A 13,273-nucleotide genomic window follows, 5' to 3' on the forward strand; every position below is an offset into this window, starting at 1 on the left:
CACTAGACGCGATTGCTTATTTTTTCCGTTGGTATATTTAGGCAATCCGACGTGAATATTGCTAGTTCCCTTGAGACATGAAGTCAAAATTTGAACTGAAGAACGTGACTTCTTTACTTGTAACAGTGCGTGAAACTATCCTGTGTTGTTTTGAAAAGTCACCTGTTATTCCAAACGTATTGACTTCGACTTAGTTACTTTATTACTAAGCCCATCGTTTTTTTTTATTGCTAAGAGATATATATCGACGCTTGAAAGGCAAACGTGACTAAGCGACAATAACTGATTTAAATATAAATGATAGGCAATAACCATATTCGATGCGCAAAAAAAATATATTTCTAGATCTAATAAAATAATTTCAATCCTACAGCTACTAGCTAGATTCTACTACAGCTAGATTCGTTAAAATATATTTTTTTTCAGGTATTTCAACTTTAAATTAGTCTACTGCACGCATTGTCGCTTAGTCACGTTTGCCTTTCAAGCGTCGATATATTGTTTTCTTTTATAAATCTGTTAGTGGTTTAAACCAATTGCACAAATTATAATTTTTGCGGCATTTTTTTTACACGAAGTTATTGCGGAGGTCAGACATGAACTTGAGTTGTGAATATCGCGGGCCGCTGCAAGTCGCGTTACTCAAATTTACTCAATATGAGTACATCAGGCTTCTTATCCTTCACTTCACGACGATTTCACCACGAGTCTTATTTACTAAAGTTTTTCAGTTTACAGACTAATTTTACACAAAATCATGTGATCCCTTTTAAGGATAGTCATAACTATTATTCGTTGGCTACAATAGTTTGACTAAAAAATTATGGTTGCGTATCATTTCCATTCTATGTCATCTTGTCAAGGGTATAGAGATAAAAAGTACTATTCCCAAGACATATATTTTTCTACATAAACGTGTGCGAAATCATATGAAAAATATTTCAATAAAGCCACAATCTTCAAAGGTATTCTCAAAAAGCAAAAAAAATATAAAAATAGCGTTTTTTCTGAGGGGGGGGGGGGGACTTCTAGGTTCCACGTTAGTGTCCGCACCTAGATGGCTCTCGGAATATGTGAGTCTATGTCACTAAACGACTAGGTAGACGAGCATACGGCCCACCTGATGGTGAGTGGCTACCGTCGCCCATGGACTTCAACAATGCCAGGGGCAGAGCCGCTTAATACTCTCCACAAGCCTCGTTTGAAGAACGACATGTCATAGCACTCGGGAAACACCATGGAGGGGAGCTCATTCCAAAGTCGGATGGTATGTGACAAAAAAGATCTCTGGGAACGCACTGTGGATGACCGCAGTGGCTCCAAGTAGTATGGATGAACTGATATGTAGTAATTCGGTTAAAATAATTAAATAAAAAAATCCAATACATACTTGACGCATTGAATATAATTATAAATAGGCTCTTATAAAATAACTATGATATAAATTAAACACTTCAAAACAATAAATAAGATGAAAGGTAGCTAGCTCAGGATATACTGACATATTCCAGAGAATTAACATAAAAAACATTTTTTTAAATTAATTTAATAACATGGAGTTTTTTTGGTTATGAGGGATAATTGTAACGCCATTTTAAAATGTACTTTTTACGTCCACGAGCTTACCTGGTGTTAAGTGGTTCTCGGAGCCCATAGACATCAAGATCGTAGATACCGCGATGATAATGATGAGACACGAGTTATAAGACTCAGTTTCATTGTATAATAGCTACCCCACCCTTCAAACCAAAGCGCATTACTGCTTTACGGAGAAATAGGCAGGGTGGTGGCACCTACCTGTGCTGGCTCATAAAATACCCTACCACCAGTGTAGATTTTAAGAAATGAATATTAATTTTATTAAGAATAAATGAAGGGAAAAACCTTAAGGATTCATGGATTCATTCGGACCTAGACAGGGATCGAAATGCTAGATTTGATCATTTATCTTACGGCAATTGATATTACAAGAATCGATTTAATAAAACTGAAAGTCATAAATTAATTTAAACAATTATAATAATTCAAATATAAATAAAGTTAAATAAACGTGACAATATTTGCACTTCGTTTAAGACTTTATTAAGTGATACAAATAAATAATTCCGTGAAATAACTGAAATAATTTTCCTAATTTTGAGGTGGCAACTCAGAATTGTCATTAGGATCAGCGACCGTACATTTCTTGTAATGGGTTCGCATGTTCGAAGATTGTGTGAATGCGAGCTTACAACGCGGGCAAGAATAGGGCTTAGAACCAGTGTGAAAGTTTAAATGAGATTTAAGATGATGTTTCTTCGTAAACGATTTTGGACATAGCGTACACGAAAATGGCTTCACACCTGAAATACAAACATAAAACTCAATAAATTAGATTACAATCCTATCGTTGTGAATTTCGTCACACGTTCAGCTTGTAACAAAAATTTAAAATTTCTATTTTGTAACGGTCGCACTTCACTGTTAGATCAGTGAGAACCAATGAGCTGGTCCGACCAGATTTGAATTTCGATAAATAAAATATGGCCGCCGCCTTAATAGTTCGTACTTGTAAACGTGAATAACTTAAATATTAAATTGAGGTATATTGTAATAGTTCATAGATTATTTAACTAAAAATATACAATACTAGCGGCCCGCTCCGGGAGCCGGAGCGGGCCGCTAGTATTGTATATTTTTCGAATCGAATGTTTAATAAAAATTTCAACGATATTTGACGTTGTTTTTTTTTTTAAATAAAACAACCTTATTGTGGCATAACTATGATAATTAGACATATGCTGTCGCGACACTTTTTGTAAATAATAATTGTGTTCAAACCGGTTCTCTGGTTTCAGAGCCTATTCAATACAAACAAACAAATCTTTCCTCTTTATAATATTAGTATAGATAATTAGAGTCATACCAGTATGGAGTCTTAGGTGGAGGGTCATGTTGGATCTGTCAGCGAACCGCTTGTCGCAGTGCGGACAGGCGTAAGGTCGTTCGCCCGAATGTGTGCGCTGATGTTGCTTCAGGAGCATCTTACGGGAAAACGCTTTGCCGCACTGATCGCACACATGAGGCTTCACACCTAGTACAACGAACCTCAATATACAAAAAGTAACTACAGTTTCACACAAACAGAACCATATCTTTGGTGCAAAATTTTAAGGTGCACAGATAAAAAATAAATGAAACATAATAGTCTATTACTTAATTCTGGCTGTTTAGGGTAATCATAAACATAACATTTATATACAACTTCTTATATTGTGGCAACACATTAACATGTAGCAACACTAGTCGTAGTCTGGTCGTACTTAGCGTTTGAGTTGTATTGTACCAAGAGAAATAAAAGGCTTTCTTCCTTAATCAAATTTCATTGAAGCTAGCCAGCAACCCAACTCAAAATACAGTCCAGTGCCCTCAACCTCTCAATTTTGATTACAGATTGGGTTATGTACTTTGTTCGATTTTTTAAGTGTGTTATAATTATGTAATTATTGGTTAATTGAATTAATCGTTTTATTGTACTTATAAGAACCTGTATGTAACGGTGGGCTTAATTTAAATTACGTTCAGCATATTTTTATATGTAAACTTTTGTGGCTATTTTAATTAACTACTAGGCGTAGGATGTAATGCGTATATTATTATATACAAAATTATTTGTTAACATCCCATAAAAACTATTATTTATTAGAGTTATTTTTAAAAACTCTTTTCTCGATTACTAGATACTTTATTTCCATAAATGCGGTTGCTTGGAATAAATGGTTTTAAATGTTAAGACTATTGTTCATTTATAGTAGTGTTTCAAGAGTAATTCCATTTTAATTTATACGTTCTATACTACATTATTGATTTGCTTATTCTCTTTTTATATTTTCATCTTAAGTCAAATGTCATAGAATGGTTAACTGCTTTGAACACAGGTACAAAAGGCGAGTTAATGCACAGATACTAATTAATATTTACCTGTATGTATTCTTACGTGCATGTTATAAGCGACACGCTGATTGAAAGATTTCGGACATTGCGAACATTTGTATTCCTTACGATTTCTGTAAAGCAAATACATAATACTCTATATATTATCTACATACATACTACTAATAATAAATACATACTACTCTATACTATCGATTATCTCAAGTTATTTTACAGTGGAACATCTTTTTCTGACATTCAATGACCAAATAAGCTCATGGCGTTTTTTTGCCTGCATATTGGCCAGTAGCTTCGAGGGGCTATTTTGGCATAACCTTGGTTGGTGGGCTATTTCGCGGCGCTCAGCCTAAAAGAATTTGCTAACATCTATTTTAGCAGGAGCAATGCTCTGCTGAATCTACTACCGGTTTGTGTGTGTAGGTGAAGATGCATGTCAAACCCTTCGTAGCAGTCGATGAATTCGGCGAAAAGGGCGTTGACGGGTACTTGGAATACTTGTACTACACACTGTATACATATATTATACGTCAATATAAGTGTTACAGTCTTTTTTTTTTTTTTATTGCTTAGATGGGTGGACGATCTCACAGCCCACCTGGTGTTAAGTGGTTACTGGAGCCCATAGACATCTACGAAGTAAATGCGCCACCCACCTTGAGATAAGTTCTAAGGTCTCAAGTATAGTTACAACGGCTGCCCCCCCCTTCAAACCGAAACGCATAATTGCTTCACGGCAGATATAAGCGGGGTGGTGGTACCTACTCGCGCGGACTCACAAGAGGTCCTACCACCAGTAAAAAATATGTCTATGGGATACAGTAATCAAAACTGTAGCCTCGTTCGCCAAACCAAATTAATTCACGTCACTATATATTATACTACACTATATCTTACTTAATAGAATTGAGATTTTGATCAGATTACTGAAGTTGTGCAGCGGCATATGACTGTAATATGTATAGGTGTACGCAAACCAATTAACGTGCCTCGATAAAGTGCACAGATAATTTACACCATTAAAAAATATATATATAAAATTCTAGTATTAGGACATACCTATGTATTTTCATATGACTGCTTAGGTATCCTCTGTCGTTGAAATACTTTCCACAAACAGTGCATGTCGCTGCAAACTCTCTAGTGCCTCTGTGAATCGACATATGGTACTTGAAGTTGCGCAGCTGTGAGAATGTTTTGCCGCATTCGTTACAGGAATAACGTGCAGTTTTTGAATGTCGACTCATATGTGTGGTCAACGCATCGTCAGACAGAAACACCTGGAAATTTTAAAAAAATAATGCAAAATTGATGCGTAAGCTAAAGCAGAAGTTTAAATAATTGACGGAAACTACAAGTCTTTGGAATTTGATGAAAAATATTGGATTTCTTGAAAAAAATACAAATTTGAATCCACAAAAATTTAATTCGTGTGACGCGTGATTTAATTTGTTATTGTTCTTCACAAGAGCACTCTTGACTGTTACTATATTTTTTATTAGGTACTTTTGAATTATAAGTATTCGTAGAAATTAAGCCGGAATTATTGCTATATTTAATGAATGCTGCTATTATCAACACATCATCAAATGAAAAATTTCAACATTGCTCCTTATAATATACTAGGCGTTTTTTTTATTTTTATTGCTTAGATGTGTGGACGAGCTCACAGCCCACCTGGTGTTAAGTGGTTACTGGAGCCCATAGACATCTACAACGTAAATGCGTCACACACCTTGAGATATAAGTTCTAAGGTCTCAGTACAGTTACAACGGCTGCCCCACCCTTCAAACCGAAACGCATTACTGCTTCACGGCAGAAATTATAATTTGCGTAATTACTGGTGGTAGGACCTCTTGTGAGTCCGCACGGGTGGGTGCCACCGCCCCGCCTGTTGCCGTGAAGCAGTAATGCGTTTCGGTTTGAAGGGTGGGGCAGCCGTTGTAACTATACGTGAGACCTTAGAACTTATATCTCAAGGTGGGTGGCGCATTTACGTTGTGGATGTCTATGGGCTCCAGTAACCACTTAACACCAGCTAGGCTGTGAGCTAGTCCACCCATCTAAGCAATAAAAAAAATTTAAAAAAAAGATTTTTATTACACGATGTTATTCCTTCACCGTGGAAGTCAATCGTGAACATTTGTCAAGTACTTATTTCATTAGAAAAATTGGTACCCGCCTGCGGGATTCGAACACCGATGTATCGTTAAATACGAATGCACCGGACGTCTTATCCTTTAGGCTACGACGATAATATGTGCCAGTCGTCGTGGCCTAAAGGATAAGACGTCCGGTGCATTCGTTGTTGCGTACCATTGCGGTACCAATTTTTCTAATGAAATACGTACATGACAAATGTTCACGATTGACTTCGACGGTGAAGGAATAACATCGTGTAATAAAAATTAAATCCGCAAAATTATAATTTGCGTACCTAATTACTGGTGGTAGGACGTCTTGTGAGTCCGCACAGGTAGGTACCACCACCCTGCCTATTTCTGCAGTGAAGCAGTGCGTTTCGGTTTAAAGGATGGGGTAGCGGTTGTGCTGTTAAAACTAAGACCTTACAACTCATGTCTCGAAGTGGGTGGCGGCATTTACGTTGTAGATGTATATGGACTCCGGTTTTTTTTTTTTTTGCTTGGATGGGTGGACGAGCTCACAGCTCACCTGATGTTAAGTGGTTACTGGAGCCCATAGACATCCACAACGTAAATGCGCCACCCACCTTGAGATATAAGTTCTAAAGTTTCAAGTATAGTAACGACGGCTGTCCCACCCTTCAAACCGAAACGCATTACTGCTTCACGGCAGAAATAGGCAGGGTGGTGGTACCCACCCGCGCGGACTCACAAGAGGTCCTACCACCAGTAATTAGGTACGCAAATTATAATTTTGCGGGTTACCACTTAACACCAAGTAGGCCGCGAACTGGTTACCGGAGTTGGACTCACAAGTCGTCGTACCACCAGTAAGATGCTTCTTACCCAGACGGGCTATACGCTTCTCTGATGTTCTATTTTTACAAACCTGGCTACAAATGTTGCATTTGAACTCGTCTTTTAAGACTGGAAGTTGGTTGCTTAGTGCAGCAGGGGTAGTTGCACAGTTATTGTTATTATCGCTAACAGCTTCAGACACCTGAAAATCAAGCAGCAATAGTATATTGAATCAAACAGTCTTGTTTAAAATAAAACAATTGAAACTAAAAAGGATTGTATGAGATACTTTGATGTGTCTATAGATTTGATGCGTCTAATAGATTTAATTATAATTATGACACATATTTTTTTATCTTCCTTATACTGTCGCTTAATCTCTCTATTGTATTTTATTTATAATAGTCATGACATTGTCATAGTGATATAGCAATTCTGTATCTTCAATATACCGCTACCCTCCATACTTCAATAAAAAGTAAATTTAATTAAGGTATTAAAAATGAAACGCGAATGAAAAAAAATATTTAAGCAATTTATGGAATTTTATGTTTTCAATAGCAAAAACAAACAATACATTAAAGCAACTACAGAATAAATGGTAATAATTTAATGTAATTAATATACCTTGTTCAGTAAGGGTAATTTTTCACTTGATTCTTTGAATTTCCTGCGAAAAGGCTTCGCATCTACGGGTAGCCGTGGTCGCCAAGGGTTCTCTAGAACATGATTTGATATTGCTGCTTTCGATATAGTTCTAGCATTCGTTTTAGATTCGCAGTATTCGTTTTCAAAATCAGTAGCCAGACTAATAAGCAATGAACTTTCTCTTAATATAGTTCGCTTTTGTAGAGACATACCACATTCGTTTATATCTGCCATTGATTGGGTATGAGTTGTAAGGTCTTAGTTTTAACAGCACAACCGCTACCCCATCCTTTAAACCGAAACGCATTACTGCTTCACGGCAGAAATAGGCAGGGTGGTGGTACCCACCCGCGCGGACTCACAAGAGGTCCTACCACCAGTAATTAGGTACGCAAATTATAATTTTGCGGGTTACCACTTAACACCAAGTAGGCCGCGAACTGGTTACCGGAGTTGGACTCACAAGTCGTCGTACCACCAGTAAGATGCTTCTTACCCAGACGGGCTATACGCTTCTCTGATGTTCTATTTTTACAAACCTGGCTACAAATGTTGCATTTGAACTCGTCTTTTAAGACTGGAAGTTGGTTGCTTAGTGCAGCAGGGGTAGTTGCACAGTTATTGTTATTATCGCTAACAGCTTCAGACACCTGAAAATCAAGCAGCAATAGTATATTGAATCAAACAGTCTTGTTTAAAATAAAACAATTGAAACTAAAAAGGATTGTATGAGATACTTTGATGTGTCTATAGATTTGATGCGTCTAATAGATTTAATTATAATTATGACACATATTTTTTTATCTTCCTTATACTGTCGCTTAATCTCTCTATTGTATTTTATTTATAATAGTCATGACATTGTCATAGTGATATAGCAATTCTGTATCTTCAATATACCGCTACCCTCCATACTTCAATAAAAAGTAAATTTAATTAAGGTATTAAAAATGAAACGCGAATGAAAAAAAATATTTAAGCAATTTATGGAATTTTATGTTTTCAATAGCAAAAACAAACAATACATTAAAGCAACTACAGAATAAATGGTAATAATTTAATGTAATTAATATACCTTGTTCAGTAAGGGTAATTTTTCACTTGATTCTTTGAATTTCCTGCGAAAAGGCTTCGCATCTACGGGTAGCCGTGGTCGCCAAGGGTTCTCTAGAACATGATTTGATATTGCTGCTTTCGATATAGTTCTAGCATTCGTTTTAGATTCGCAGTATTCGTTTTCAAAATCAGTAGCCAGACTAATAAGCAATGAACTTTCTCTTAATATAGTTCGCTTTTGTAGAGACATACCACATTCGTTTATATCTGCCATTGATTGGGTATAGCTCGACATATTTTGAATATTTGTGTTTGGAGCGTGATCATTTAAATAGGTTGTCTGTAGGTTAGTCTGTAACATGGGTACCATATTTTTGGGTAATGTTTCTGTATTCGTTACAGTATTCGAATATTTATAACACGATCTTAGATTAATTATCTCTTTTGTGTCTTTGGTCCGAAAATAATTTTGCATTAAATTCTGGTTTTGCGTAAACTGTCTCAAGTGTTCAGGGCGACATGTCGGCGAATGAAAGGGGATCTCGACGGTGCTTTTATATTTTTGTACATCTATGTCGCCGGCGCCGAGATGTTCGGCATTTGCATTCGTCAAGAGCACAGATCCCGGAGAACGATAGCATTCATTTGATATTGCTAGCACGCTTCTCGTCTGACCGTTAACATTACCGTTTCGAGGATATGTCTCGATAAATAAATCACGTAGGAAAGAGTTCCTTTGTCGGTCTACAAATGGTGATTTGAAATCTTTTGAAGCATTGTCACACTGTACACCCCTATTGTCTTGAAATGTAATTTGCCTTCCGTGAGAATCAAAGTTTTGCAGAAAATATTGTATACCTTTAATATTCGATTTTTTCTTAATAGTAACGAAAGATCCGCTAAAACATTCTGCAGATTTCGGACTGAATATACAGCTTTGTTGACATGCATTTGTCTTGAAAAATGAATTAGAATTAGAGTTTTGTACACAGCCTAACTCTGGATTCAAAAGTTCGTAATCAATATATATTCGCATAGCTTTCACTATATCCAAGAACATGTCCATTTTCTGTTTTTGTAAAACGACCTCCCCATTATAAATATAATGTAGAACCGCCGACATGGCTTCCTTGTCGAAATCCGGTAGCATCATGTGCGTCGGTGTCTCATTCGTGTGGCAGGATAAGAGAATTTCCTGAAAACCAAAATGTATTTCAGATCAAAAATAAAGAAACCGAAGTTACACGAACGTATGTGTTAAATTAGTCACGTACCCTAAGGAAGGTACTGGCGCTGGCAAGAACAACACGATGAGCCTCGAATGTACGATCGCCACAGAGCAATTTCACATCGCACCAATCGGCGTACGACAGCCATTCACACATCTGCTGACAGTTCAATTATAAAACTAGGTAGTACAGCTACTGACGAATGAACATACGATGTACATAGTTGTGGGTCATTTAATTACAAAAATAATGAAACTGTCGCTTTAACGGCTAATTGAGGGTAATAAAATTAATGTTCATGAGACGGTTTTTTCCCTTTGCTTAGATGATCGAACGAGCTCCCGATCCACCTGGCAGTGATAGTTATTGTAGTTAAGTAAATGCCAATATCTATGACACATGAGACGGAATCCACAATGAAATTGTAACACGACTATACCACTACGAAATAAGCAGGTTTGTGGCGCTAACGTAAGTGCATCAGACCAACAATAAGTTTTTATCGAATGTATTGATATTGATAAATAAAAGCGAATAGCAAAAATGATTGAATTTTTTGGAGAGTCCTTATTATTTACTACAACAAGAAAAGTTTCCTGGCTAAACAAATAATAATATAATATTCAAAAAAACAAAATAAACACTGGCACCGTTACCAACTAGAAATAGAATGTCTGAGTACATCAAACAATTTCAAAGTAATTTGTATAAGAACCGAGAGTAATTGAGTAAATAACCACGAAATTTTACTCAAACGCTTTTAAACACGCTATCATCATGGCATACTTTAAATTGTTAGCGGCAGACCCGTACAAAAGCGCTAGTGACTAAAGCGTTTTAATAAATAAATAAAACGTAATGAGATCCCTGTTGAGTACACCATATATTAAATCTCATAATATTCTATTTTAATTCCACGAATATTAGTAAGAAAAAGACAACCACTCAATCCAGTGTATTGTTAAGAAAAGAAATATATTTTTAACAATTTTCCGAACGAATTTGAATTAAAATCAAATCATAGCGTACAATTTGTATCGGTTTGAACAGTTATGTCGCCAAACAGCATAGGTACCTGCGGTGATGTCTCGCACAAAACGTTAAATTAACCAAACATACACGACCAGGTCAACGTTTTTAAAGTAGCACCGAACGTGAAAGTGCAGAGCAAATAGTTTTGATCAAACAAGTGAAAAAATAGAAGCTTTTTTTGTATATGGCATTAAATGGTTACCGGAGCCCATAGATTCGACGCCACCGTTGTCTACCTTGAGTCATGAGACCGAAGTCTTGATTGTATTGTATAAAGATTGGGTTGTGTTAGCCTGCAAATTTTAAACCGCCCGTGCGCGATCATAATCCTCTTTTAAGCTTGCGTAACTACTGCGTATGGTAGCAGCTACAAGCAAACTTCTAAATTTTGCGATTTTCGTTTTTACTCAACGACTTGTAGTATCCATATTTATTTTTTACATTTATTTATATCTATATATATAAATATGAATTGCTGTTCGTTAGTCTCACTAAAACTCGAAAACGGTTGGACCGATTTGGTTAATTTTGGTCTTAAATTATTTGTGAAGTCCAGAGAAGGTTTAAAAGGTAGATAAATATATGAAAATGCTTGGAATTAAATAAAAATTACAATTTTGTTTTTCCTTTGATGTGTCCCCCGTCGGACGGATTCCTTTTGTTTGTTTTAAGTTTATTTTATACAAAAGTTTAGGTCTTTTATTTATCGATTGAAGCACTACGAAGTCTGCCGGGTCATCTAGTAAATAATAAAATATATTTATTTGATTCCACAATAATTAGATAGAGCTTAATTAAGTATTTAATGATTATATTACTAAGTAACCATAATAAACCTACTACTCATGCAATTTAACCTTCTAATGTGGACCTCCTTATATATTATAAAGGCTAAAAGCCTCCAAGCAGTATACATACATAAATATATTATCACGCGTTCTGATTTTGAAACCTATCATTGCGGATACATAAATAGATTTGGCGTCTTATTTGACGCCACGGACGCATAGTTAGTTTTAACGTTGTAAGGTAGTCACGCTACCTACTTTTTTAACTAAAGGTAACTCTTACTCTTCTATTTTAATAGCAATTAAATATTTTAATCATTTCAACAAAATCTGTACATCTAAACTATCTAAGTAATTGAAAAAAATATTAAAACCAATGAAAGTAGCTTCACTTTGACACACAAAAATACATAGTTCATGATCTTGAGACGTACTGTAAGTCTAGTTAGGTCACAGTATTTCTCAATGTTTATTACTAATGGATAACTCAAGAAAAAATATTTGTTGAATCAAAACAAAATCTTCACAGTGCCAGGACACTGCAGTTAGAAAGTAACAGTTTAATAAATTATTTTCTAGTTCATTACCGATTATTTACAGCATAATCTAGTGTCTAGAACAAACATGCTATCGGAATCGCGGGATTGCAGCGCTAATTGCCGATTTGCCGATTTCAATCGAATTGTGGAGGCGTGTAAGTTTAACGGCCGCTATTACCCATGAAACTGTTTATTCTCCTTTCTTTTTTCTATGAGAATCAAATTGTAATACACTGCTAACTTAATTGATTATAGACAAACTAGGCTTACCGAAATCACTTATGTACCTATCAAAAGGTACATAAGTTACATTAAAGGTACATTACTCAAATAACACAAAAAAAAAATTTTTTTGTAGGAATACAATTTAAAATGTAATTAATAATAAAAGGGATTACGATATTTAATGTATTTATATAGTAAATAGAATGAAAATTTAATGCACTTAAAGTTCTAATTACCTACCTAAATATAATTAAAACAATAATTCGAAACAACATTAATCTAATTATTTATTAAAAAATTTACATTTAAAAATATTAGTTTCAACTGTTAATTATAATCATATCAACATTTAAAAAAAATATTTAATATACTTACGGCTGCTGGTCAGAAAAAAAGCCCGAAAGATCTTTTTTTAAACAATTTATGTCGATACACGTGATTTCGATGATTCTCTTCAAACGGGCCAAGAAGCTCCGCGCGCTACCACCAAACTGACGACTAAAACATATGCGCTGAGAAGGCACACTGTCTATCTCCAGTTTACTGATAACTTGGACGTTTTGAATCTTACGTTTACGTTTGACGAGTTGTCCACAATCTACTTCAATTCTTACACAAAGAAATTATAAAAGTAATCTGGTTTCAATGTCAAAATACTTATAAAACGTTAACTAAAACTCCGATAGGTGCTTATTTATATTTATTCTACAAATATAGGGCCATTAAGTTAAGCCTAGATATGGAAAGCTAATTTTCGTTCTACGAAAAAAAACTCATTATCAATAGTTAAAGAACCTTAAATGTTCATTTACTTAAAAGTATCTAAAATGTACCTTCTTTACTTTCAAGCTTTTTTTATACTTAGTCTTCAAAAAGTTTTCGA

The 13,273-nt window shown here is 35.3% G+C and overlaps 2 protein-coding genes across 2 annotated transcripts; both read right to left on the bottom strand.

Moving 5' to 3' along the window:
- Positions 1 to 1,383: 1,383 nt before the first annotated feature.
- LOC101739195 (zinc finger protein 239) lies at positions 1,384 to 7,758 on the bottom strand. Its single transcript, XM_004931961.5, has 6 exons — positions 7,501 to 7,758; positions 6,965 to 7,075; positions 4,990 to 5,210; positions 3,961 to 4,046; positions 2,906 to 3,073; positions 1,384 to 2,342 (listed from the first exon to the last, which is right to left on the bottom strand). Exons 1-6 carry the CDS (start codon positions 7,753 to 7,755, stop codon positions 2,131 to 2,133), a joined length of 1,053 nt encoding a protein of 350 aa, XP_004932018.2. The 5' UTR covers positions 7,756 to 7,758; the 3' UTR covers positions 1,384 to 2,130.
- Positions 7,759 to 7,785: 27 nt separating this feature from the next.
- Positions 7,786 to 13,268, bottom strand: LOC134201031 (uncharacterized). The gene is made up of 5 exons (XM_062675092.1): positions 12,766 to 13,268; positions 9,852 to 9,962; positions 8,597 to 9,772; positions 8,061 to 8,171; positions 7,786 to 7,800 (listed from the first exon to the last, which is right to left on the bottom strand). The coding sequence occupies exons 2-5, from the start codon at positions 9,960 to 9,962 to the stop codon at positions 7,786 to 7,788; spliced, it is 1,413 nt and encodes a 470-aa protein (XP_062531076.1). The 5' UTR covers positions 12,766 to 13,268.
- Positions 13,269 to 13,273: the final 5 nt, after the last annotated feature.

This window comes from Bombyx mori, chromosome 22, assembly GCF_030269925.1.
Source record: "Bombyx mori chromosome 22, ASM3026992v2".
Taxonomy (NCBI): Eukaryota; Metazoa; Arthropoda; class Insecta; order Lepidoptera; family Bombycidae; genus Bombyx; species Bombyx mori.

What these genes read in the sequence shown, in the direction of transcription:
- LOC101739195 (XM_004931961.5), bottom strand. Translation starts at nt 7,755, where the DNA reads ATGGCAGATATAAACGAATGTGGTATGTCTCTACAAAAGCGAACTATA. An exon ending in GCACGTAAGAATACATACAG is followed by an intron (nt 3,074 to 3,960) that starts GTAAATATTAAT and finishes TCGTTGTACTAG; the next exon opens with GTGTGAAGCCTCATGTGTGC. An exon ending in CCACCTAAGACTCCATACTG is followed by an intron (nt 2,343 to 2,905) that starts GTATGACTCTAA and finishes TTTGTATTTCAG; the next exon opens with GTGTGAAGCCATTTTCGTGT.
- LOC134201031 (XM_062675092.1), bottom strand. Translation starts at nt 9,962, where the DNA reads ATGTGTGAATGGCTGTCGTACGCCGATTGGTGCGATGTGAAATTGCTC. An exon ending in GCGCCAGTACCTTCCTTAGG is followed by an intron (nt 9,773 to 9,851) that starts GTACGTGACTAA and finishes TTTGGTTTTCAG; the next exon opens with GAAATTCTCTTATCCTGCCA. An exon ending in AATTACCCTTACTGAACAAG is followed by an intron (nt 8,172 to 8,596) that starts GTATATTAATTA and finishes CTTGATTTTCAG; the next exon opens with GTGTCTGAAGCTGTTAGCGA.